Source organism: Heptranchias perlo, chromosome 21 (genome assembly GCF_035084215.1).
Source record: "Heptranchias perlo isolate sHepPer1 chromosome 21, sHepPer1.hap1, whole genome shotgun sequence".
In the NCBI taxonomy this organism is placed as follows: Eukaryota; Metazoa; Chordata; class Chondrichthyes; order Hexanchiformes; family Hexanchidae; genus Heptranchias; species Heptranchias perlo.
The window spans coordinates 33,172,574-33,198,576 of NC_090345.1; the positions used below are offsets into that span (position 1 = coordinate 33,172,574).

The 26,003-nt window shown below is 42.3% G+C and overlaps 1 protein-coding gene and 1 long non-coding RNA gene across 4 annotated transcripts; both read right to left on the reverse strand.

Moving 5' to 3' along the window:
* Nucleotides 1–335: 335 nt before the first annotated feature.
* Nucleotides 336–13,123, reverse strand: LOC137340323 (homeobox protein vex1-like). Of its 3 annotated transcripts, none has more exons than XM_068002747.1 (4): nucleotides 13,073–13,123; nucleotides 8,878–9,377; nucleotides 8,251–8,456; nucleotides 336–1,397 (listed from the first exon to the last, which is right to left on the reverse strand). In XM_068002747.1, exons 2-4 carry the CDS (start codon nucleotides 9,152–9,154, stop codon nucleotides 1,185–1,187), a joined length of 696 nt encoding a protein of 231 aa, XP_067858848.1. In that variant the 5' UTR covers nucleotides 9,155–9,377; nucleotides 13,073–13,123; the 3' UTR covers nucleotides 336–1,184. The 3 variants fall into 3 exon arrangements, with proteins under 3 accessions (XP_067858848.1, XP_067858849.1, XP_067858850.1); XM_068002748.1 differs by lacking the exon at nucleotides 13,073–13,123 and having other exon boundaries at nucleotides 8,878–9,179; nucleotides 9,291–9,446; XM_068002749.1 differs by lacking the exon at nucleotides 13,073–13,123 and having other exon boundaries at nucleotides 8,251–8,453; nucleotides 8,878–9,450.
* A 5,158-nt stretch (nucleotides 13,124–18,281) lies between these two features.
* LOC137340324 (uncharacterized) lies at nucleotides 18,282–19,557 on the reverse strand. The gene is made up of 2 exons (XR_010966778.1): nucleotides 19,146–19,557; nucleotides 18,282–18,607 (listed from the first exon to the last, which is right to left on the reverse strand). It is a non-coding gene; the product is annotated as an uncharacterized lncRNA (long non-coding RNA).
* Between the last annotated feature and the right edge of the window lie 6,446 nt (nucleotides 19,558–26,003).

Consider the following 26,003-nt stretch of genomic DNA (forward strand, 5'->3'; position numbering starts at 1 on the left):
ATTAATGTAAATAGTGAACAACAGTGGTCCCAGCACCGATCCATATGGAACACCACTTCCCACCCTTTGCCAGTCTGAGTAGCGACCCTTATCCTCTACTCTGTTTTCTGTTTTGTAGCCAGCTTGCTATCCATTCTGCTACCTGCCTCCTGACTCCACATTGTCTGACCATAGTCATAAGTCTACAACCTTATCGAAGGCCTTTTGAAAATCCAAATATATTACATCTACTGGATTACCCTTGCCTACTCTTTCTGTTAGTTCTTCAAAGAATTCAATAAGGTTGGTCAAGCATAACTTTCACTGGAAACCAAATTATTAAAATTACATTGCTTTTATTTGTATGTTTTTCCTATCCCATTACAACTTCCATTGTAAATTAAGTTCAATAATATAATATACAGGTGTTGATGAAAACAACTGACCAATATTAAGGTCACAGAGTTATGCATAAAAATACTTTTCCTGATTTATGCTGATTTACAAACCTCAGAAGAGGAAGCATTACAAGCTCTCAAGAAACAAAGGAATTGGCCAGGGTTCCCACTCATGATTGCTGTCCAGTGACAGTTCAGGACAGCTATGACTAACCCACAATATTTAGGAAAAACTGCCATTTGGGGGAGGAAGTATTGGTGGCCACTGATTTCTACAAACTCGCAACCCAGTATGAGTCATGACTGGAGTGATCAAGGGAGAAATTGGAGGGACAGAAGAAGAAATGATTAGAACTTACAAATTAATTGAAGCGAACCACAGGGAAATGGGTCCAAATATTTTATCCTGTGTATACGATATTATGAACCAGGAGCTTTCTGTTTCCAGAAATAGAGGCACTGCCATGAAGTTTCCTATATATTCTTGTGATGTTTATTTGAGAACATATTTTAAATGTAAGTGTTTTGAAAGATTCCACACAAGTTTCAATAAAGGGGAATGTGCATCACAACAGCGCAAAACAATGCTTTTTCCCTCTGTAGCACAATCTGATTTGGACCAGATTGTACACGACTGATTGCTCTTCAAAATTTAGCAATACATCAAGATTTAGTACATATAAATGCAATAATATCCTATAATTGATTGCAAAAATACATGAGAAAAATAAATACACTATAATATATTGCATGATGAAAGAATGTTCATAATTTTCCATTTGATGTGCATCTTACATTGCCATAGATTTACTCCTTTATTAGATAGTGAGGTATGGGTGGAATCAACAAGGAACAGCCATGAGGAAGAAAGCTGGAATCGGCCATGTGATACAAGCTGCGAATGGAGAGATATGGATGAGAGAAATACTGAAGGAACAATCTGGGTTTAAATGCCTCAGCCTGAGCATCTTGAAGCTGCTGTTTGAGTTTCATTCGACGATTCTGAAACCAGGTTTTTACCTAAAAAAGGACATAAAATAATAGATCACACCACTAATAGGCCATATGGGTTGGAGCCAGTTTAAGTACATGAGCACAAATTACAAGTTTCCCTTCACCCGTCCAACCACCCTGTGAGGATGTGCCTGTCCTATTCAGTGTGTAGATAGCATGATTGACATCAGAAGCTTGTGTAGAAACCTGTGGGCCTGCAGCATCTTCTTATTCTTACCCTGTAATATTAGAACATTAACATGGTGTCAGCAAGCACAAATTTTTTTGCTTCCAGTTTTGGCCCCATCCAACCTGCCGCTGATGACTTACGCTGGGGTATGATTCTATGGCCGCCAGCCCCCTCTGCTAACTTGCTCAAATTACCACTGTCCCTGTGTGAGCCTGAATATTGAATGTCGCCATGCCATTCGACTTTGGGGAGTGCGCAACAAAGTCTGATCCTATTTCTCCCAAAATCGACATCAATGGATATTTTCTAGAAGGGGGTCACTGGATAGCATTCAAGAGAAGGGATCATGGCTGACTTAGTTCCCTCCATAGCCCAGGATCTCTAAGGCCAATTGTGCCCCAACTGCTGTCCCTGCTGTAATTGGTTACTTCAGCACACGCTGGGAATAGAAGAGCTCTTTGTTTTTAACAAACACCAGCAGATCTCCCATGGGATTACTCGAGTCAGAGGATATGTTGCTTGAACCCATGTAACAAGCAATATATTATGAGGCCATTGATTTATGGTGATTGAATAAGTCAAATTATGTTTTCACTACAGATTATTATGGGAGTGTTAGTGGCATTATAGCCTTGAAATCTATGGCTGTATGTACTTGTATTAACAGGAGTAATTCTCCGACTTTGTGCTGCTGGTGGAAGCATCGTCTGCCAGTAGAGTATATTGGAAATTTGGGCATATACCTACTGCACACAACTTTATGACCATTTAGATTATTGAGTTTTAAGTGAAAGATTTGCTTTCAAAATGGTCATGTTAGAGTTTGATAGAATAGAAGTTTACAACATGGAAACAGGCCCTTCGGCCCAACATGTCCATGTTGCCCAGTTTATACCACTAAGCTAGTCCCAATTGCCTGCACTTGGCCCATATCCCTCTACACCCATCTTACCCATGTAACTGTCCAAATGCTTTTTAAAAGACAAAATTGTACCCGCCTCTACTACTGCCTCTGGCAGCTCGTTCCAGACACTCACCACCCTTTGAGTGAAAAAATTGCCCCTCTGGACCCTTTTGTATCTCTCCCCTCTCACCTTAAATCTATGTCCCCTCGTTATAGACTCCCCTACCTTTGGGAAAAGATTTTGACTATCTACCTTATCTATGCCCCTCATTATTTTATAGACTTCGATAAGATCACCCCTTAACCTCCTACTCTCCAGGGAAAAAAGTCTCAGGCTATCCAACCTCTCCCTATAAGTCAAACCATCAAGTCCCGGTAGCATCCTAGTAAATCTTTTCTGCACTCTTTCTAGTTTAATAATATCCTTTCTATAATAGGGTAACCAGAACTGTACACAGTATTCCAAGTGTGGCCTTACTAATGTCTTGTACAACTTCAACAAGACATCCCAACTCCTGTATTCAATGTTCTGACCAATGAAACCAAGCATGCCGAATGCCTTCTTCACCACCCTATCCACCTGTGACTCCACTTTCAAGGAGCTATGAACCTGTACTCCTAGATCTCTTTGTTCTATAACTCTCCCCAATGCCCTACCATTAACGGAGTTGGTCCTGGTCCGATTCGATCTACCAAAATGCATCACCTCACATTTATCTAAATTAAACTCCATCTGCCATTCATCGGCCCACTGGCCCAATTTATCAAGATCCCGTTGCAATCCTAGATAACCTTCTTCACTGTCCACGATGCCACCAATCTTGGTGTCATCTGCAAACTTACTAACCATTCCTCCTAAATTCTCATCCAAATCATTAATATAAATAACAAATAACAGCGGACCCAGCACTGATCCCTGAGGCACACCGCTGGTCACAGGCCTCCAGTCTGAAAAACAACCCTCTACAACCACCCTCTGTCTTCTGTCGTCAAGCCAATTTTGTATCCAATTGGCTACCTCACCTTGGATCCCGTGAGATTTAACCTTATATAACAACCTACCATGCGGTACCTTGTCAAAGGCTTTGCTAAAGTCCATGTAGACCACGTCTACTGCACAGCCCTCATCTATCTTCTTGGTTACCCCTTCAAAAAACTCAATCAAATTCGTGAGACATGATTTTCCTCTCACAAAACCATGCTGACTGTTCCTAATCAGTCCCTGCCTCTCCAAATGCCTGTAGATCCTGTCTCTCAGAATACCCTCTAACAACTTACCCACTACAGATGTCTGTGGTTCCCAGGCTTTTCCCTGCTGCCCTTCTTAAACAAAGGCACAACATTTGCTACCCTCCAATCTTCAGGCACCTCACCTGTAGCTGTCGATGATTCAAATATCTCTGCTAGGGGACCCGCAATTTCCTCTCTAACCTCCCATAACGTCCTGGGATACATTTCATCAGGTCCCGGAGATTTATCTACCTTGATGCGCGTTAAGACTTCCAGCACCTCCCTCTCTGTAATATGTACACTCCTCAAGACATCACTATTTATTTCCCCAAGTTCCCTAACATCCATGCCTTTCTCAACCGTAAATACCGATGTGAAATATTCATTCAGGATCTCACCCATCTCTTGTGGTTCCGCACATAGATGACCTTGTTGATCCTTAAGAGGCCCTACTCTCTCCCTAGTTACTCTTTTGCCCTTTATGTACTTGTAGAAGCTCTTTGGATTCTCCTTTGCCTTATCTGCCAAAGCAATCTCATGTCTCCTTTTTGCCCTCCTGATTTCTCTCTTAACTCTACTCCGGCAATCTCTATACTCTTCAAGGGATCCACTTGATCCCAGCTGTCTATGCATGTCATATGCCTCCTTCTTCTTTTTGACTAGGGCCTCAATCTCCCGAGTCATCCAAGGTTCCCTACTTCTACCAGCCTTGCCCTTCACTTTATAAGGAATGTGCTTACCCTGAACCCTGGTTAACACACTTTTGAAAGCCTCTCACTTACCAGACGTCCCTTTGCCTGCCAACAGACTCTCCCAATCAACTTCTGAAAGTTCCTGTCTAATACAATCAAAATTGGCCTTTCCCCAATTTAGAATTTTAACTTTTGGGCCAGATCTATCATTCTCCATAGCTATCTTAAAACTAATGGAATTATGATCACTGGTCCCAAAGTGATCCCTCACTAACACTTCTGTCACCTGCCCTTCCTTATTTCCCAAGAGGAGGTCAAGTTTTGCCCCCTCTCTAGTCGGGCCATCCACATACTGAATGAGAAATTCCTCCTGAATACACTCAACAAATTTCTCTCCATCCAAGCCCCTAATGCTATGGCTGTCCCAGTCAATGTTGGAAAAGTTAAAGTCCCCCACTATTACCACCCTATTTTTCTTGCAGCTGTCTGTAATCTCCTTACATATTTGCTCCTCAATTTCCCGTTGACTATTTGGGGGTCTGTGGTACAATCCTATCAAAGTGATCTCTCCCTTCTTATTTTTCAGTTCTACCCATATAGACTCAGTGGGCGAACCCTCGGATTTATCCCCTCTCACTACTGCTGTGATGTTCTCCCTAATCAAGAACGCAACTCCCCCTCCTCTCTTACCTCCTGCTCTATCTTTCCTATAGCATCTGTACCCTGGAACATTGAGCTGCCAGTCCTGCCCCTCCCTTAGCCATGTTTCAGTAATAGCTATAACATCCCAGTCCCATGTATCAATCCATGCCATGAGTTCATCTGCCTTGCCCATCAGACTTCTTGCATTGAAATAAATGCAGTTTAATCTAGACTTCCCTTGGTCTTTGCCCTGCTTTCTCAGACCATCTGTCCGGTCATGTTTTGTACACTCTCCCTTACTGCCTTTTGTCTCTGTCACCACTTTACTTCCCACTGACTTCCTGCATCGGTTCCCATCCCCCTGCCACATTAGTTTAAACCCTCCCCAACAGCACTAGCAAACACTCCCCCTAGGACATTGGTTCCAGTCCTGCCCAGATGCAGACCGTCCAATTTGTACTGGTCCCACCTCCCCCAGAACCGGTTCCAATGGCCCAGGAATTTGAATCCCTCCCTCTTGCACCATCTCTCAAGCCACGTATTCATCCTAGCTATCCTGTCATTCCTACTCTGACTAGCCCGTGGCACTGGTAGCAATCCTGAGATTACTACCTTTGAGGTCCTACTTTTTAATTTAACTCCTAACTCCCTAAATTCAGCTTGTAGGACCTCATCCCGTTTTTTACCTATATCGTTGGTACCTATATGCACCACGACAACTGGCTGTTCACCCTCCCCCTGCAGAATGTCCTGCAGCCGCTCCGAGACATCCCTGACCCTTGCACCAGGGAGGCAACATACCATCCTGGAGTCTCGGTTGCGTCCGCAGAAACGCCTGTCTGTTCCCCTTACAATCGAGTCCCCTATCACTATAGCTCTGCCACTCTTTTTCCTGCCCTCCTGTGCAGCAGAGCCAGCCACGGTGCCATGAACCTGGCCGCTGTCACCTTCCCCTGGTGAGCCATCTCCCCCAACAGTATCCAAAACGGTATACCTGTTTTGGAGGGAGATGACCGCAGGGGACCCCTGCACTGCCTTCCTACTCTTCCTCTGTCTGTTGGTCACCCATTCACTATCTCCCTCAGTAATTTTTATCTGTGGTGTGACCAACTCACTGAACGTGCTATCCACGACTTCCTCAGCATCGTGGATGCCCCAAAGTGAGTCCATCCGCAGCTCCAGAGCCGTCAAGCGGTCAAACAGTAGCTGCAGCTGGACACACTTCCCGTAGGTGAAGGAACCAGGGACACAGGAAGGATCCCTGAATTCCCACATCCCACAAGAGGAACATGACACGGGTCTGGGATCTCCTGCCATGACTTAATAGATGCTGCATATGTGACAGGAGGAGGAAGGTTGGATTGAGTGCTGGAAAGTTATAAAATGGTAATGGAGGAAGGAGGAATAAAGAACGTAAGTGCCGAGAGATTCGTGGTGGCAAGTAGCAAAGAGGGCGATGATGGCAAATGGGTAGTAAAGCATAAGTTTTGATTGAGTGAGAAGGAGCAGGGAAAGCTTAAGGAGATTTATAGATGTAGGAAAGTAATTTCTAGGTTGTTGATAGATTGCACAGGGAGATACAGGATATGTGAATAGTGTGTGGGGATGGCAGTGGTGAGAGAATGGTGCCAAGATGCGGGAAATGTGGAAGTGGTGCTATGTGATTTAAGAGGAATGGAGGTGGCTTTGTACTGGAGAGGGAGTTTTGCCATGTCGCAGTACTGAGATCCTAGGGGTATGGGAGTGAAGGGCAGGGGGTAGTGAGGGGATACGTGAGTATTGGGGGATTCCCAGGGTACAAAGGAAGTGGAAGGATAGTTCTGGAATGTCAAACTGACATGAACAATGTGACTCCAGTAAGAAGGGGGATATTAGGGTGTGGTAGGAGTGGGGTGGGGGAGCTGAGATTTGGAAGGAGTGGTAAAGTGTTAGGATATCAGTGCAAAAGAGGGGTACTGGCCTGAGGGAGCACTGGGATGGTGGTAGTGGGATGTAGGAGTACTGGAAGAGGGTTATGAGGTTTAGGATTAGTATTTCGAAATGCACCAGTAATAGGGAGATGCTGCTGGAGTGTAATGTTTATATCTGGGAGTACTGGGAAAGGAATTCTGCGGTGAGATGGTACTATGGAGGGTCTAGGAGTGTTCATAATTGGAATCATGAGATATGAGAGCATTGGGTTGGGAGCAAGGACCTGGGAGAACTCGAGGGGGGAGGGGTTGCAGATCAGGCTGCACTTGGGAAGGGGATACCACAGTGCTGTAGCACTGGGGGTGTGCTGTTGGGATCTTATCGTATGGGGAGAATGGATGGCAATAGAGGTTTTATTATCAGACCAGAGCCACAGTGCTACATAGCTGGAGGGTTCAGCTAGAAGGACTAAATGAGAACTATTAATGACCCCCATTGAAATCAATAGAAAAGTTCAAACATTACCAAAAAAATGACCGTGTCTACTGCCTGTCAGTCAGATTTCCTTTGTCGCTGTTTTATAATAAAAAAATCTTCTTGATGATTACCACCACGCCATACACACTAAAATAAACAGCAAATTCTAGAACTACACAGCAGTCTGTCAATATCTGTAAAGAGGAAAGTTAGGTTAACGTTTCAAGTGTAGATGCTGTCAGAATCTGCTCTATTCTGACGAAAGGTCTACACTCAAAACCAAAACCTATCTGTTGCGTATTTTGGCACTTTCTGTTTCTATTGCAGATTTACAGTATTGCAAAAGCTTGTAAATCTCTGTCAATACCTCCCTTAATCCAGTACTAGGATGTCAGGTATAAGTGACTCATTCTGCAGTTTTCTGTGAAGAAAAGCATTGGCACTCTATTCTATTTCCTTCAATGCCATAACTGAGATCAAGGAACTTGCTGTGTGGGAATAGGTAAGGATGGTGAGAGAAAGTTTCCCCACCATTACACTGCCCAACTCTTTCATCATACTGTTTATCAGTACAGTAAAATGTGCGTTTGCTCCCTGGATATCTGCACAAGAATTCCCAATTTTCGCCAGGTTAGCTGGCAGATAGGATTGAAAACTCTCCAATGTCTTGGAAAGGCTGGTTATACGGCAGTGGGTTGCCTTCCCATTCATTTAGTTGGCCAAAACTACAGGGCTACATTTGAAAAACCAATGAAGGGTTTAAAATGCACATTGTTCGATTGTGATACATAAGTACAGGGTTGAGGTGGGGAATAGGAAGGAGCCTGGTCTCACCTGTGTCTCTGATAGGCTGAGTTCTCCAGCTAGGCTCCGCCTCTGGTAGGATCCCGGATATTGCTGGCGCTGGAAATTGAACTCGAGCATGCGCAGTTGTTCCATTGTGAAGATAGTGCGGAGCCGGCGGTGATCAGCCCATTTCTCGGTCCTGGAGTCACTGTCCACCTCTCCGGAGGCGCTAGCGCTGCAGATGGTATCGGCTACTGCACAGGAACACAAATATGCAGCTCATTGTATCTGTTCAAACCATGGTCGGTCTGTGTGGACAATTTCTTGAGCTTCCCCCTGTTCAAACCTCGGGACCTGCAAAGACCCCGCACCCCTATCATCAGTGCGGCAAGGTCATCTGTTTAAGGTTACCAAACAAACGCATCCGAATAACACATTTACAGCAAGATACACACTACAAGATACATTTAGCTTCTCCTAATCAATTGTAATGTATAAAACGCCGATAACGTGAATATCCTAAATAAACCGCCTAGAAACTGAGCAATAGGATGGGAAATTTAAACAAAAAGAAGTTAAGATGGGAAAAGGCGAATAGACCCATGATCAAAGTTGAACGGACAGTACATCAAGAGCAGGGTGTCCCTTCATTTTTTTGTTCCCATCAATACTTACCGCGGATTTCAGAAGCTCTCTGTCGAGATTTGCCTCCCTGGTTACTACTCGTTACTGAGCTGCCACTTTCTTTAGTGGGGCTCGTTGTGTCTTTCCCATGTGCCTTCTCGGACCCGCGCTGGTCACGATGCCCAGTCGCTTGTTCACCTTGAAGCGTTTTGCTGCTGGGAGCTGAATGGTTGAACGGGCTCTGGCTGAGGGCTAAATCTTCTTCAGGCTCGTTTAGTCTCTGACTGCTCTGAGCGAGCCACTCGACAGAAAATGCCGCTTCGAGCATCTTTTGAAAACAGTAGAACAGAAATCTGCAGATGTTTTAGAAACACTGAGTATTTATGGGACGTTTCCTTTACATTGATGAGTAAATTTGTTTCTACATCAAAGAAAGGATTTCAATAAACAAGAGTTTGGCTCACCAGCCCCTTGTAACATCCGACAGAAGAGCCACGAACGAATACACGACGTGATAAATTGAGGATATCGAGATGTGGCGCCAAGTTCAACTAGGAATAAAATAACATTATCAATATAACGATAAGTGCTGGCGATGAATTAACTCAAAATAAACACTGCGTCCCCGCCTGTCGGCGAATCCAACTGCACCGCGATTACAGACACAGTTATCTGACAGCGTCAAACACAACACATTTACAGCAATGGGCCGGGGAACCGGTAACGATTCAAATGGGCGACAGCAGTTGCTAAATCAGATCAAACTGTTCGTTATAACAGGTTTACATCAGTTGGGTTCATTTAACAGGCAGACACCTATCAGCGTTCTCTTTAAGGCACAGTCGGCCTTTTATCTTTGATGAAAGTGATCCACCTCAGGATCAAAAGCATGTGAAGGTTTCACGAAAACCGGTGTAAAGCTTTCGGTTTGATAAAAACGTGCCGCATAAATATCACTTTTTCACAGTTTGCCTTCACCTGACATGGAAATTCGTGTCACTTCATCAAGTGACTGAATCGTACTAAGTTATAATATTTTAAATTGAGATCGATATTGGGACGTAAAATATCCTGGATGTTTTTGCTGCCATTTATTAGTTACTTGTTTATAATGGCCTTGTTTGTTTATATTTTTAATTGTGGAGGGAGACTTTGTGACCGGCTCATGCCTCGGATCCAAGAACGACACATCGCTGTCATCTATAGCAGTTGTAAACAATTTTACAACACCAAGTTATAGTCCAGCAATTTTATTTTAAATTCACAAGCTTTCGGAGGCTTCCTCCTTCCTCAGGTAAATGTTCAGGAGCTCCTTGAAGCCTACGCATTTATACTTCACAGAACAATACATGGTGTTTACAGTCTGTAAACACCATGTATTGTTCTGTGAAGTAATAAATGCGTAGGCTTCAAGGAGCTCCTGAACATTTACCTGACCAAGGAGGAAGCCTCCGAAAGCTTGTGAATTTAAAATAAAATTGCTGGACTATAACTTGGTGTTGTAAAATTGTTTACAATTGTCAACCCCAGTCCATCACCGGCATCTCCACATCTATAGCAGTAGCAAACCCGCCCAAGTGCATATACCATGTCCCAGCAGCTGAAAGATGGCTGAGATCTTTTTGCTCAGCAAGTACCTGTACTTCACAAAAAGAAAATACTGCCGATGCTAGGAATCTGGAATAAAAACAAATTGCTGGAAACACTCTTGCTTAAAAACGGTCAAATCTCTTAACTTCTTTCAGTTCCGATGGAAGGTCATCGACCTGAAACGTCAACTCTGCTTCTCTCTCCACCGATGCTGCCTGTACGTCACAGTTTGGGGTTAGAGGAGTGGAAAGTGTCCTCTACATCACACTGTGACGTTGTAATTGAAATGATAAGCGATTATTCTTCACCAAATCAGCTATTCAACACTTTACTGCACAATGAATACAATTGGCGCCAGTTGTATCTCACTGGTGGTCTAAAAGTATTTTCTTCTGTCAGAGAAGATCAAAGGTTTTTTTTAAAAGGATAGATTATCCAGAGAGAGGTAGTGGGGATGGAGGGCAATGTCTGGTTGGAACAGACCACTACTACAACAACTTGCATTTATATAGCGCCTTTAATGTAGAAGAACATTCCAAGGTGTTGCTGAGCCAAAGAAGGAGATATTAGGAGGGGTGACTAAAAGTTTAGTCAGAAGTAGGTTTTCAGAAGGGTTGTAAAGGAGGAGAGGGAGGTGGAGAGGTTTAGGGAGGGAATTCTGGAACTTAGGGCTAGGATGGCTAAAGGCACAGTCACCAATGATGGGGCAAAGGGAGTGGGGGGATGCACAAGAGCCAGAGTCAAATGAACACAGAGTCCTTGAAGGGTTGTAAAGCTGGAGAAGGTTACAGAGATAGGAGGAAAAGGCCAGGAAGGGATATAAGAAAAGGATGAGAATTTTAAATTGGAGGCATTGGGGATCGGGAGCCAATGTAGGTAGCAAGGACACAAAAGAAGAGGATTCTGCTAATATCACAGTAAAAAAGGAGGTAGTAGCGATGTTGGATAGGATAAGAATAGATAAAGAGGAGGTACTTAAAAGGTTGGCAGTACTCAAAGCAGAAAAGTCACCTGGTCTGGATGTGATGCATCCTAGGTTGCTGAGGAAAGTAAGGATGGAAATTATGGAGGCTCTGGCCACTATCTTCCAATCCTCACTAGATAAGGGGGTGGTGCCAGAGGACTAGATAATTGCAAATGCTACACCCCTGTTCAAAAAAGAGGAGAATGATAAACCCGGCAACCACAGGCCAGTTAGTCTAATGTCGGTGGTGGGGAAACTTGTGGAGATAATAACCTGGGACAAAATTAATCCACACTTGAAAAAGTATGGTTTAATATATGAAAGCCAGCATGGATTGGTTAAAGTCAAATTCTGCTAGACTAACTTGATTAAGTCCTTTGATGAAGTAATGGAGAGGGTTGATGAGGGTAGTGCAGTTGTGGGAATAATTGGATAGCTCTTCCAAAGTAGCTGGTACAGGCACAATGGGCTGAATGGCCTCCTTCTGTGCTATATCATTCTATGATCCTACGACATGGTGATAGGTGAGAGGCACTCGGTGTGGGATTGGATATGGGCAGCAAAGTTTTGGATGAGCTGAAGTTTATGGAGATGGTGGATTGGAAGTTAGCCAGGAGAGCATTGGAATAGTTAAGCCTGGAAGTGATAAAGGCACAGGTGAGAGTTTCAGCAACAGATGGCTGAGGCAGAGGCTGAGATGGTCAGTGTGATGGCAATGGAAGTAGGTGGTCTTTCTGAAATGGGATATGGGATCGGAAGCTCAACTCAGCATCAAATAGGATACTGGGTTGCAAACAGTCTGGTTCAACCCGAGGCAGTAGCTGTGGAGGGGAATGGAATTGGTAGCGAGGTTATGGAGTTTGTGGTGGGAGCTGAAGGTGATGGCATTAGTCTTAACGGTGTTTAACTGGAGGAAATTGCAGCTAATCCAGTACTGGATGCCAGACAAGCAGTCTGACAACACATTGGTAGAGCAGGGGTCAGGAAAGGTGGTGGTGAATTTGAGCTGAATATTGTCAGCATACACGTGGAAGCTGACCCCCATGCCTTAGGAAAGGAAAGGACTTGCATTTATATAGTGTCTTTCACATCCCAAAGCACTTTACAGCCAATGAAGTACTTTTGAAGTGTAGTCGCTGTTGTAATGTAGGTAAACCTGGCAGCCAATTTGCACACAGCAAGGTCCCACAAACAGCAGTGAGATAAATGATGTTTGTTGAGGAATGAATGTTAGCCAGGACACCAGGAGAACTCCTTGCTCTTTTTTGAATAGTGCCATGGAATCTTTTACTTCCACTTGAGAGGGCAGACAGGCCTCAGTTTAACGTCTCATCGCAAAGACGATGTCTCCGACAGTGCAGCACCCTCTCAGTACTGCACCGAAATATCAGCCTGAATTATGTACTCAAGTCTCTGGAGTGGCTTGAACCCATGACTTTCTGAGCGAGAGAGCCACTACTGAGCCAAGGATGACTCTTTCTATTCCATGTCACAGATGTAGGCTTACTGATTAATGGGAGTTGAAATACATTAACACTCTGGTATGAAAAAAATCGATATAAAAGTGTTGTGGTACCCAAATTGAAAGAGAGGAAAATGGGATGTGATTATTTGCACAGGAAAGGTTGGACTTTATAGCTCAAACAGTAGCATGTGAGACGTGGAAGGGGAGAGGGGCAATACAACACTTACCTTGAGGGAATTAGGTTAAACATTCATTATATTTGTAAGCCTCAGGAATCCAATCATACTTCAGGACCTTCACCAACAGGAATAAGCATTGTTATGTTGTTTCCATTCAATATGATTCGGTCCAATTTTGTGGTTCTTCTGCCTTCCGATGTGACCTCAGATACTGACATCTTCAAGCACCATGTTAAGAAAATCAACAAATCACAGCAGTGTTCCTACGATCTGCCTCTATTACTTCTGTTTTCTTATGTTCACTTCTGCAACCATAATTTTTTGACTCCTTGAATGATAAAAAAGTTTTATTTCATGACAGCTGAATTTCCAGGAAGTTTGCATTCCTATAATTAAAAAATAATACAGCACAGAAGGAGGCCATTCAGTCCATCATGCCCATGCTGGCTCTTTGAAAGAGCTATCCAATTAGTCCCATTCCCCTGCTCTTTCCCAATAGCCCTGTAATTTTTCCCCCTTCAAGTATTTATCCAGTTCCCTTTTGAAAGTTATTATTGAATCTGCTTCTATCACCCTTTCAGGCAGTGCATTCCAGATCATAACAACTCACTATAAAACATTTTTTCCTCATATCACCTCTGGTTCTTATGCCAATTACCTTAAATCTGTATCCTCTGGTTACTGACCCTTCTGCCACTGGAAACATTTTCTCCTTATTTACTCTATCAAAACCCGTCATGATTTTGAACACCTCTATTAAATCTCCCCTCAACCATTTATCTGGTAAAGTTGAATAATGCATTGTCTTAGAAGTGAGACGTGAATCACGGCTGAGTGTCTGCAAAACATAAAGATTTTTCTTGCTTTTAAAGAAAGGAAATAATGTTCTTTTTCACAAAAAACACTCATTTTATTGCGTGGGCAGAGGTGACCCTTATGTTTCCTATGAAGTTACTTCTAACATCCAGACTGTTGATGTTTTTGCATTAACTTAAAGACCATCAGGTATGAAGTGATATGCAATGTCAGATATATCCAGGTAGGTGTGGTCTTATATAGAATGTGATAATTTTATCTATATTTTTAACGTGAAAAAGTATTATTTCTTATTTTAATTGTCTGTAAATGCAAACTATTTTCCAACTATGAAGAGATCATTGCTTCAGCCCCAGATTTACCAACTTGCACTTCAATGTGGAAGAACCTCAGAGGCCTAAACTGTTAAAAAGGGGCATCAAATTACAGAGGATGCAAGAATCAGCTTTATAACTGAGCCGACTTTTTAAACACTTACTACATTTCCACAATAGCAATCCATACATATTTATAAGTTTTCGATCATTTTAAAACTCCGGCACGAGGTCAAAACAACTCACAGAGAAATGATCCACTCGAGTGAAGAAGATTTTGAGTTGTAACTATAATCGGTTGTTCAAAAAAAATCATATAAAAACAAATGGCTCATAGAAATCCTGATCCAGGCCAAGCATAATACATTCCTACCCCTTATCCAAGTCTAATGTTGTGTCTATGTGTTGGTATTGGGATTGCCAAGACTCACTATTTTGGACCTATTCTCACAATCTCATTAAAAGTATCCAAATCTTACCGACTTTTCAAAATCACTAAATCACGCTTCATTTTTGTGCTGTGTTTTAAAATACAAAATTCTCCCAATAACAGGATTAAATAGTTATTGGGTTTTTGTTCCCGTTCTTTTAGTAATCCCATTTATAGGATTTGGCAAAATACTTAGGACACCTGTAAAATATTCCGCATATTTTCAGTTGGAAACGCATTGAATAGTTCCCATCAGCTGCCAGTCTCTGGTCAGTTAAAAGTCTTGGGGTGCAATTGGGATTGCGTTATGTTGTTTTTGGAGTGATGCAAACAAACAGCATAATTATCGCACTAACCAGGGAAAGCAGAGCTCATTGAATGGGTATACAAATATTAAACTCTGTTCAGTGTCTGCAGAGGCTGGTAACATTTTTATATTTATTTTAGTGAATCCAGGTGGTCTAACTTTAATAAAGTTTCAAAAGTTTTGCTTGGAATTAGTGGTAAAAGCCCAACGGTTTTCTCCAGATTGTATCACAGCCGGAATAACACCAAAGTGTTCTTAGGTTGAAATTAGACAGCAGTTTAGCTGCTTGTCTTGCAATGGTGTAACATGAAAACGGCATCAATAGAAGACGAAAGAACAGAAAACGCTGGAAACACTTGGTAAGACAGAAAGCAACCGTGGAGAGAACAAACAAGGGTTCAAGTGAGAGCCCTACTCAGGACTGTTGACCTACGGAGTGTTTCCAGTATTGTCCGTGTTTGCTTCAGATATACAGCATCTGCGGTATTTTGCTTGTTTGATCAACAGAGGACATATAATTCATAATATTCTGCGTGTTAGGGCTTTGTTACAATTGTCAGTCTGCTTGTTTTAGTTTCTGAATCATTAGTCAAGAGGAAGGAGGTGCACACATTGCCAACTAGTTATTTTTAAATGAATGTTTTGGAAAACGCAATTTTAGAATAACATTTTTTTCGACAAGTGCCTGAAAAATTCATCTGTGTGGACGTAAAGGGAGGGAAACCAAATAGTGGAACATTTGGAACCAGATCCTAAACCTGTTCCAAATGAACAGTTTAGGATTTTGTTACACTTTGTCCACAGAAAAAAAACTCTTTCACATTGAGGAAGGGTTAGCTGGGAAGCCCTTACTCCATCAAATAACCCGCCAATGCTCTCTGTCTAAACTTTATTTATTATTGTATTTATATGCGCGTTTGTGCCGCCAGCGCTGAATGAGCCAAACATCTAATTCACTGGAGTACTGAGGCTGACGGTAACGATTTATTTTTTGCCCCACGGCGATCTTGTCATCACGAATTGTTAATTTAAAACGTTAAATGTTTAGTTTCTTTAATGGGGAAGGGATATTAATATAATTGTAGAAGATTGCGACAAACCAAATCTGAAGTATAGGAAGGTTGTTTTGGAAATGCTCCAATCCCTCTGTGGGCGCCGCCGATGGAAGTGGAGGGTAGAACTGCAGATTGCGGTGCAAGGTTAATGCTGCGTCTGTAATAATTTAATCTGAAATATCTAAAATATCAGGGGGGAAACCCTTAAAAGTTTGTCCTTCCCCTGCTTTAGAGGGAAAATCAAGTAGGGTTCTGGCTCCTGTGGTATTCGGTGATCTCTGCTGGAAAGTGAAATTTAAAAAATCTTCAAATCTAAACTACGTACAAAAAATACTAGGAACACGCAGTGTGTCAGTTAATATCTGTAAAGAGTTTGTAAGGAATGGGTCACACGCCCCAACTGTCACAGTCTGTCCTGTTTACAGATATTGACCTGCAGTGTATTACCAGCGTTTTCTGTTATTATCTCTGCTGAAAAGCGCCCGCGTGCGTGGACATGAGGGAGGGGGACGATTTCATCCGTGGGGCAGGTGTAACCAGATCCTAAATCCACCTATAAAGAATACTTCAGGATTTTGTTACACTGACAAAATCTTCCCCCAGCGAGGACAGAATAAGGCTCAGCCGTGAAGCCTCCCTCGGTCAAATAGCAGGCCAATACATTGTTTAGCCTCACACACGAATAATAGTTGTTTCATATTGCGTTTAGTGGGGTGTCTATGCCGTGGGCACCCGATGGGCAGATTTCCCACTGCCAGCAACAACCCTTGAGTAAAGTTGTGGGATTTCCTGAAGCAGGCAGCCAGGGAGAACCATTATATTTTTTTGCTAGCCTTAGGGAATGCGGCAAATTTACTCTAGGGCTACCACCTGCTATGGCAGATCTGTGTGCTAGGAGCCGGTGATCTCAAACCCCCCACTAATCCCAGGATAATAGTACCTAATGGCTACTTGACCACGGACCACTATCAGACTCGACCACGGACCATTGATCAACACCTTCTTAAAGGGACAAAAGGGGAAGATAAGAAAAGAAAGTCGCACGGAAAGTTCCGAACAAACAAAAAATCAAATTCCAATTTAAAAGGGAATCATTTATTGTGTTTGTTAAATAGAGTTATAAAGTTGTGAGTCTTTGGATTACCTATAAAACCTCTCAGAAAGTTCTTGAAGACAATCCTTGCTGACACCTAATCTATAATCCCATTTTTAAAATTTTCCTTTTTCTCCCTTTCATAGAAAATAGGAGCAGAAGTAGGCCATTCGGCCCTTCGAGCCTGCTCCGCCATTCAATATGATAATGGATTTTCCTCTATCTCAATACCGTATTCCCGCTCTCCCCATACCCCTTGATGCCTTCTGTGTCTAGAAATCTATCTCAAATATATTCAGTGACTTGGCCTCCACAGCCTTCTGTGGTAGAGAATTTCACAGGTTCATCACCCTCTGAGTGAAGAAATTTCTCCTCATCTCAGTCCTAAATGTCCTACCCCGTATCCTGAGCCTGTGACCCCTGGTTCTGGACCCCCCAGCCAGGGGAAACATCCTCCCTGCATCCAGTCTGTCTAGCCCTGTCAGAATTTTATACCTTTTAATGAGAGGTTTCACCCGTAGGTTTTGATGGGGTTATTTTCAATATTTTTTCACCAATGTCATTTTTAAAAATACAACTGTGGATTTACACGTGCTTCTTTAAACATTTTCACATCGTTCACCTGACGAAGGGGGAAGCCTCCGAAAGCTTGTGAATTTAAAATAAAATTGCTGGACTATAACTTGGTGTTGTAAAATTGTTTACAATTGTCAACCCCAGTCCATCACCGGCATCTCCACATCTTTAAACTTGAGCAGTGAATACGGTAAAGCAATGGTTTACATTTTTGATAATCTCAAACCCTGGCATATTTTCCAGTTTTAAATTTATGGCCTTTAAATGTCGAGCATCAGCATCACAGAAGTATGTTAAACTTAACATGATTTTAGCTGCATAACAATATGCATGTATGCAATACTTGTACAGAACTAGGGTGTATGTATTTGGTCCCAAAGTATCAGGATTCCTCAGTGTGAATGGCCGTTTGATTTGGGCTTTGCACTGCTGATAGTGACTGATACTAAACTGTATATCATTATCATATCTTTGACATGCCTGTGTAGTAGAAGAGAATGTTATTATTAAAAAATCTGCAATCCCATTTGGTTTAATCAGTACTGTATTGAATAGACAAGTACATCGTCCATTCAGTACACGAGTAAATGTAATTTTACTGTGACTTTCGATTTGCATTCTCTATGGAAAATTACTTCGAAACAGAGAAAACACGCAGGCTCAGAATCTGAATATGGTTGATTTTATTAGAGGAAACGTATAGAAATATATTGAGGCAACAAGAATTCGATAGTTTTATTTTCCATGGAAGTAACGTATTGAAAACGAACAACATTCACAAATTATGCCAATCACGTAGGGAAAGTGGTTAAACAGGATGTGATGCGAAGCAAGTTTCTCTTCTTCGTGGTTTGCAGTGACGAGAAGACGCAGCCTCCATCGCCCCATTTTCCCATGCCCTATGCCTCTTTAGACCAAATTCTCAAAGAGGTATGTGCATAGGAAAAAGGAACAACGAGTACAGGAGCAGTTCAAGGAAGTCCTGTCCAGCCCTGTAATAAAACCATTTATAAGCGTTTGTTAAAATGGGACAAGCAACTTTCCCTAAATTCATTCAACTGTATGGTCTGAAAGGATGGACCAATCGTAACAAAATGATTACATTGAAAAATGAATAGGTCTAATGCAAATAATTAAGCAGTGACTATTTTGTGCCGCTTTTTTTTAGTCTCAGTAACAAATGGAAGCTTTACCTCAAATACAAATTTATCCATGTAAGTATATATAAACTACAAGCTATTGAGAATATCCGTGCAACAAACACATTCGGTTATGACGGAAATACGCATTATAAAAGCTTTCTTTTTTAAAAAAAAGTTTTGTTGAAATATCCTAGGAGTGAGTCCAAGTAATAGTACAGTACCGCTATCATATAAAGTTCCAGCTATCCATATCTGTTCCTTAAGTCTAGACTTGAAACGTTGCTGATGAAATAAAATACATTAACATTCAACAGTATAGTTTTACATCGATATTATTCTGTGTTAGGAATTGTGTCCAGTTAATTTGAACTACAAAAGTACTACTCACCCTTCTTGCAGACAGAGTACCGAGAAGCTGTCTCCCATCCACATTTATGCCATTTGAAAGACCTTGAGGGCTTATTTAATAACACAGTGTAACTGTTTTCGAATATAAAAAAATCAGCAGCAGACTCCGGCCAAGGTCTCTGCTGCACCTGCAAGATTTTTTAGCACAAAGCTCTCGTTCAAACGGAATGGTACGTATCTATGGAATGGTCATGGAGGGGTTCTGATACGTATAATTGGAAAAGAATTGGGAAAAAAATGTACATTGTTAACAGGATGTGTTCTGTATTCGAAGAGATTGCTCTTATTATCATCTGTTGATACATCTTATGCGTCAATGCATCCAAAATGATGATATAATGGAGAACTCGTAGTTCCAAGGAGTTTACAGTAAGTTTCTGTCTTATCTCATTGCCTCCCTTCCAACAGATATGATGGGGCGCAAGCATCAAGGACAGTGTACAAGGATTTTTACTGCTGTACAAGCAAATCTTGTGGATGCCAAGGACGAGAACAACTGGCACTATGTGATTCAGGGATTATGGCCACCTAATAAATCTATTAAATCCATTAATATAATGTCAATATTAAGATGCACAGTACTATCTTGTTGCTATCAATATATATAAATATATATATAATATTTTAAAAATTCAGCCTTGTGCAACAGTCTTGATTTTTTGCCTGCAGATTGTTACACTAAAGTCTAACTCCTCCTGGAATAAAAAATCAGCCTTTTTATACTTCTCAGTTTATAAATGTCAGGTGTCAGTTGTTGTTAACAGTGTAAAGACTTAAAGACGTGGAAAAATCAATAAAGAGTTATCCAGGGCAGTTCTTTTTTGAAAACATATCCCCATGACATAGTCATCCCTCAGTGACTCGTGTGGTGGAAGTGGTTCCATGGGAGTTGGTCACCCTATAAAACCTTGACTAAGTGGCCATTTCTCACGTGTGACCCTGGGCAGTGAAGAGTAATAGGCTATTCAACTGTAGGAGACAATACGGGTGTGCCAGATTGTGCCCTCCAGATTTCTGCACACATGCATTTTCCAGTAGGTGCCATTGGAAAGCGATCACGAGGGGAGCCTTGGCTGCCTTTCCCTGAACCAGTTATAGCATTCCTAGTGCGGCTTTGGCCAAGATCAGTAAACTCAGCACAGGTTGAGAACTGAACCTGGGGCCTTCTGCACAATGTGATTCAGTCATACAATGTCTTTCAGCTGCGCTTTTGGAGGATCCTCTAAGTTTAGAGTCTGCTGTTCAACATAGAATCATAGAATCATAGAAGTTTACAACATGGAAACAGGCCCTTCAGCCCAACATGTCCATGTCGCCCAGTTTATACCACTAAGCTAGTCCCAATTGCCTGCACTTGGCCCATATCCCTCTATACCCATCTTACCCATGTAACTGTCCAAATACTTTTTAAAAGACAAAATTGTACCCGCCTCTACTACTGCCTCTGGCAGCTCGTTCCAGACACTCACCACCCTTTGAGTGAAAAAATTGCCCCTCTGGACCCTTTTGTATCTCTCCCCTCTCACCTTAAATCTATGTCCCCTCGTTATAGACTCCCCTACCTTTGGGAAAAGATTTTGACTATCTACCTTATCTATGCCCCTCATTATTTTATAGACTTCTATAAGATCACCCCTAAACCTCCTACTCTCCAGGGAAAAAAGTCTCAGTCTATCCAACCTCTCCCTATAAGTCAAACCATCAAGTCCCGGTAGCATCCTAGTAAATCTTTTCTGCACTCTTTCTAGTTTAATAATATCCTTTCTATAATAGGGTGACCAGAACTGTACACAGTATTCCAAGTGTGGCCTTACTAATGTCTTGTACAACTTCAACAAGACATCCCAACTCCTGTATTCAATGTTCTGACCAATGAAACCAAGCATGCTGAATGCCTTCTTCACCACCCTATCCACCTGTGACTCCACTTTTAAGGATCTATGAACCTGTACTCCTAGATCTCTTTGTTCTATAACTCTCCCCAACGCCCTACCATTAACGGAGTAGGTCCTGGCCCGATTCGATCTACCAAAATGCATCACCTCACATTTATCTAAATTAAACTCCATCTGCCATTCATCGGCCCACTGGCCCAATTTATCAAGATCCCGTTGCAATCCTAGATAACATGAAAAGTAAATATTAATATTTTGGACAATGGCAGCGTTCAGAATCTTCTAGCTTTAAAATCATCTTGATCTTGCTATTTATATATTGTTACATCGAGTAATATCGAAACTACAGCACAGAAACAGACCATTTGGCCCAACAGATCAACCTCCTCCCTCCCTACTTGATCTAACCCTTCCAGCATACCCTTCTATTCCTTTCTCCTTCATGTGTTTATCTATCTTCCCCTTAAATGTATCTATGCTATTTGCCTCAACTACTCCTTATGGTAGCACGTTCCACATTCTTACCACTCTTTGAATAAAGAAGTTTCTCCTGAATTCCCTATTGGATTTATTAGCGACTATTTTATATTTATGATCTCTAGTTTTGGACTCCCCCACAAGTGGGGGCTTCACTGATTTCAATGGAAATCAACATGATGGAAAGTTCAGGGAGCCATTTGGAGTCTCCCAACCCCAGAAAAACCATTACCAGCTCCAAACACACTATTGTCTCTATACATGAATATATGTTGACAGTAAATTTCCCCTCACCCCAATATCTGAAAGGAGGATAAGATTAATTCTTTATCTGGATTCTTAGTTTTATGCAGTCATTTCATTGCCGGTATTGTCTGAGAGCAGTACTTGCTATGAGAGCTGTATAAACATACTATACCAGTTTATGCTGCCCACTCTGAAATGATGAAAAGTGAAACAAAGCAAGTACATTCTTCAATGCTTGGGCAGAGCTCAGCTAACTGACAGCCAAATGCTGGTAAAATGTGTAAAGTCCTGTCAGCTTTTTACTAATAGTAGAAACGTAAAAGGTGGTCCATAGGAGCAGCTAGAAGTTTGAAAGTTAAAGTTTATCCACTCTGTACTGAATCATGCAAACCAAAATGTCCCCATTTGATCCCCCAGATATGGAGTGAATTAGCCAAGGCTAATTCTTGGGTTGCTACAATTTGCCTGAACTAAGGAGCAGAAATATCGACAGCAGCTTCACATCCTGCTTGCTGTCCTGTAACCCCCTGCTGGAAAGTGTATTTGTGGGTTTCAGGTGTGGAGAGATCGGGCTCAACTAGATTTTCCCACTTTCCCATAAATCACAAAGCCTGGTGACACTCACTGTCTAAAAGAAAAAAGAACTTGCCTTACATGACCTTAGGGCGTCCCAAAGTGCATTGCAGCCAATGAAGTACTTTTGAAGTGTAGTCACTGTGTTAATGTAGGAAACGTGGCAGGCAATTTGTGCACAGCAAGGTCCCACCAACAGCAATGTGATAATGATCACTTAATCTGTCTTTTAGTGATATTGGTTGAGGGATAAATATTGGCCAGGACACCGGGGAGAATTCCCCTGCTGTTCTTCAAAATAGTGCCATGGGATCTTTTACTTAAGAAGGCAGATAGGGCCTCGGTTAAACATCTCATCCGAATGATGGCACCTCCGACAGTGCAGTGCTCCTCAGTACTGCACTGGAGCGTCAGCCTCGATTTTTTGCTCAAATCTCTAGCTAACATACAACGAATGACAAGTTGAGCAAGTTAGCAGAGAGCACCCGCTTTGTGGGACTGTATCCCAGCTAGATTCATCATCTTTGGAAAAGGAGGGGGAAAATGTGCGTATTATAAAATTAAACTTAACAAGTTAACTTCACAGCATTTTTTAATTATTCTGTTGGTATGAAACCTAACGATGGTGAGATGACTGCTTCAGGTGGCCTTACATCTCAAGTTGAAACCAGTATGTAGGCTTACTCGGCTTTAGTTATACTACACATTTTGCATTCCTGAGGCCAAACTGCTTTGCAGTGATGCTAAATGTGCAGTAAATAAGAGCTGTATAAAAGCACGAGTCTCAGTGATGGAAAAAATCATGTATAGCCGACCTTGCTCGATTTCCTGAGGTTGGCCTAATTAAATATTAATTGAACTCCCAGCCTGGATTGGAGCTGCCAATATGAGCCAGCTGTCAAGGGGGTGGTTGGGGAGAGGGGGTCATGAAATTGTGCAGGGTAGTAGCTCTTAAAGGGGCTGAGAATTTCTCAGTGTGGAAATCACTGGCCAGAAAGTTTTTGCTGCACAACAGTGGAGATGATTGGAGAACGTTACAGGAAATCTCCCTTTACTGATGCTGCATTGGCGGTGACTCTGCAAGAAATGCAGGAAAGGACGATTGCCCTATTGGATTCACCAGGACTCCCCCCACACAGAAGTGTGCACTCAGGTTAGGAGGAGGGAGCCCCATGCGTTAATGCTGTGTCCAATACATGAAGGAAGCAGATGAGGAAAAAGTTTATAGCCTCAGGAAGACTGCCAAGGTTAAACTAGGCAGCCTTTATTTGAACTAGATGGACAAAATATCCGTTGCCAAAAAAGGTTTCCTCTTTATCATTCAAGCTGTATGATAATCCTTTAGAAAATATTGCAGCCCTTTCAAAGATTTACATGCACACACATACTACAGAACAGCACATTTTATTACTGCCACTTAAAGCTAGAACTATTGTCACATTTTCACTTGGAAAGAGGCACTCACAAAGCAAACTTGCAACAAAATCTAGCTGCAGCTTCATTTACAAAGGGGCTGGGATACAGAATGGACACTTGCATGTCATTCTGTACTCTTCAAACTACCAGTACCTCAATGCTACTTCTCTGCTCGCAGGATAAAGTACTGCATAAATGATGGGAACATATCAGAATGGAGAGAGAGCTCTGTAAGTTTAAAGTCTTAAGTCTCTTTGCATAGGCTTTGCTGAACAACTTGAGTTTGGAGGACATTGAGGAAGTGAGACAGAGTGAAGCCGAAGGCCTCCCCAAAGCTGAGGGCTGGTATCACCCTTGTCCAGTTACTCTGCACTCACTCACTCATACGAATTCCAGAACACCAACATGACATACAATTTAGCTATGTAAGCATTGTTTTGAAGGGATGTCTTGCATCCAGCATTCTAACAAATGTTACTGCTCTGCTTCTTTAGGTGACTGCCAAAAATCAGCCCAACCTACTCAGATGAACAACCCAACATCTCAAAGCATGCCATGTCAAATACTACACCCATAGCAAACACCAGTACAGGTTCATCCAGCCTACGAAATTCAGATAGCCAATTTGAGGAGGGTGCAATGGATGAATCACAGAGTATAAATATGGAGGAACATGTATGTGGTGGTGACAGAGGAGGAGCCCTGGAATTTGGACCTCATGGGACATGCATTTAACAGTTGGATACTATCTGAGTACCAGTTCTTGTTGTCATTAGAGAATATACCTAGTACCCTGCAAGATCTGGCAGCGACTGTGGAGGAGTGCACTGCTTGAATCTGTGCAGTTGTGCACAACTGTTCATCTGGATGCAGTCCACCATAGAGTATTTAGCCACTCCTGTAACAAAATTGCTCATGCCAGAAGTCCTTTGCACAGAGGAGAATCTCTCATGAATGTTCACTCTGCTACTATGGAGGTCTTGAGGCCCCAATCTTCTAATGGCTGCCCTGTTTGACTTCAACACGCTGGGGGATTGGATGGAGGAAGCCATTTTGCAGGCTTCACTGCCCTCCCAGCTGCTGGGGCGGTGCTGACCATCGGGGACATGGCTACAGCAGGCATGGATGAGGTTGCTGTCTCTCAGGACAATGCCGCATTCAGCTCCTCCAACCACCACCACAAAAGTGACGATACATTTGTCAGAAAGTGGTCAGGAGCTGCTAGCCATTGCTGCAGCGGATGTGTTGACAACAGTTGGAGGGCACTTTTATGACCCAGAACAGGAGGCAAAGGGCTACCTCAATCCCAAGAGGCCTCCACTGACACCCAGCAACCAGCCATCTCACTTACGTCTACCACTGGGGCAATACCTAGAAAGAGCACAAAATTAGGCAATACAGCACACAAAACATACACCGTCCGAGGGAAGCCCCAAATTAAAAAACACTAGTCATATAGACTAATCACTTTTCGGCAATTAAATTTAGTTCCACTTTATTTCAACTGTGTCCAAAGAGTTTTCCTCTTATGGCGCACAGTAACGTATTAACAGACCAAAGGACTGGCATCAGTGGAGTTGATTTGCTGTAGAGGACAACGTTGATGAAAGTTTATTGGGCTACTATGTCATACACACGTGGAAAGGACTGTTAATGCATTGGGTGGATGGGACTCCTTCTATTTGTGGTTTTCTCAGTTGTGTCATGAGCCAGGACTCTTAGGAGTCATCCTTGCAGTCTGCATTCTCCTTCAAACAGCCGAGGCATAGATGAGTATCTTAAAATGAAGATATTGTGACAGCTGCTTGGAATTGGTCTATATGATTCCATGTTGCTGGTCACTGACTAACTGTACACAGGTGGAGTACAACCCCTTGTGGTTTAAGAAGGTCATGGGATTGTGTGTAGGGTCACATGAGTGCCATTAATAATACCATGGAATTTTGGGAATCCTGTGTTGTGGAAACATTGCCAAGTCTTTTCATTCTGTTGCTGGTTTTCCATGGAGAAAACGAGGAAGGAGTTTGCTCTGGTTAACAATGCATCAGAAACCCTCTCTGATACATCTGCAGGTTGAAGGTTATTGCAGATTTCTTTTGGTACCTTGGAATGAGCCTGAAACATAAGGCCAGGGTTTTTCATTTTTGCGCTCACCAACCCGCAGTTTTCTGCTCTTTTACTTTATTGGGCATAAAATCGCAGATGGGCAGAAACGGAAAACTCCAGCCTAA

Excerpts from the sequence above, each read along its gene's own strand:
- LOC137340323 (XM_068002747.1), bottom strand. The coding sequence starts at position 9,154 with ATGCTCGAAGCGGCATTTTCTGTCGAGTGGCTCGCTCAGAGCAGTCAG. Across the intron at positions 8,457-8,877 it reads GAGAGCTTCTGAAATCCGCG|TAGCCGATACCATCTGCAGC; the intron begins GTAAGTATTGAT and ends GTTCCTGTGCAG. Across the intron at positions 1,398-8,250 it reads TCAGCCTATCAGAGACACAG|GTAAAAACCTGGTTTCAGAA; the intron begins GTGAGACCAGGC and ends GTCCTTTTTTAG.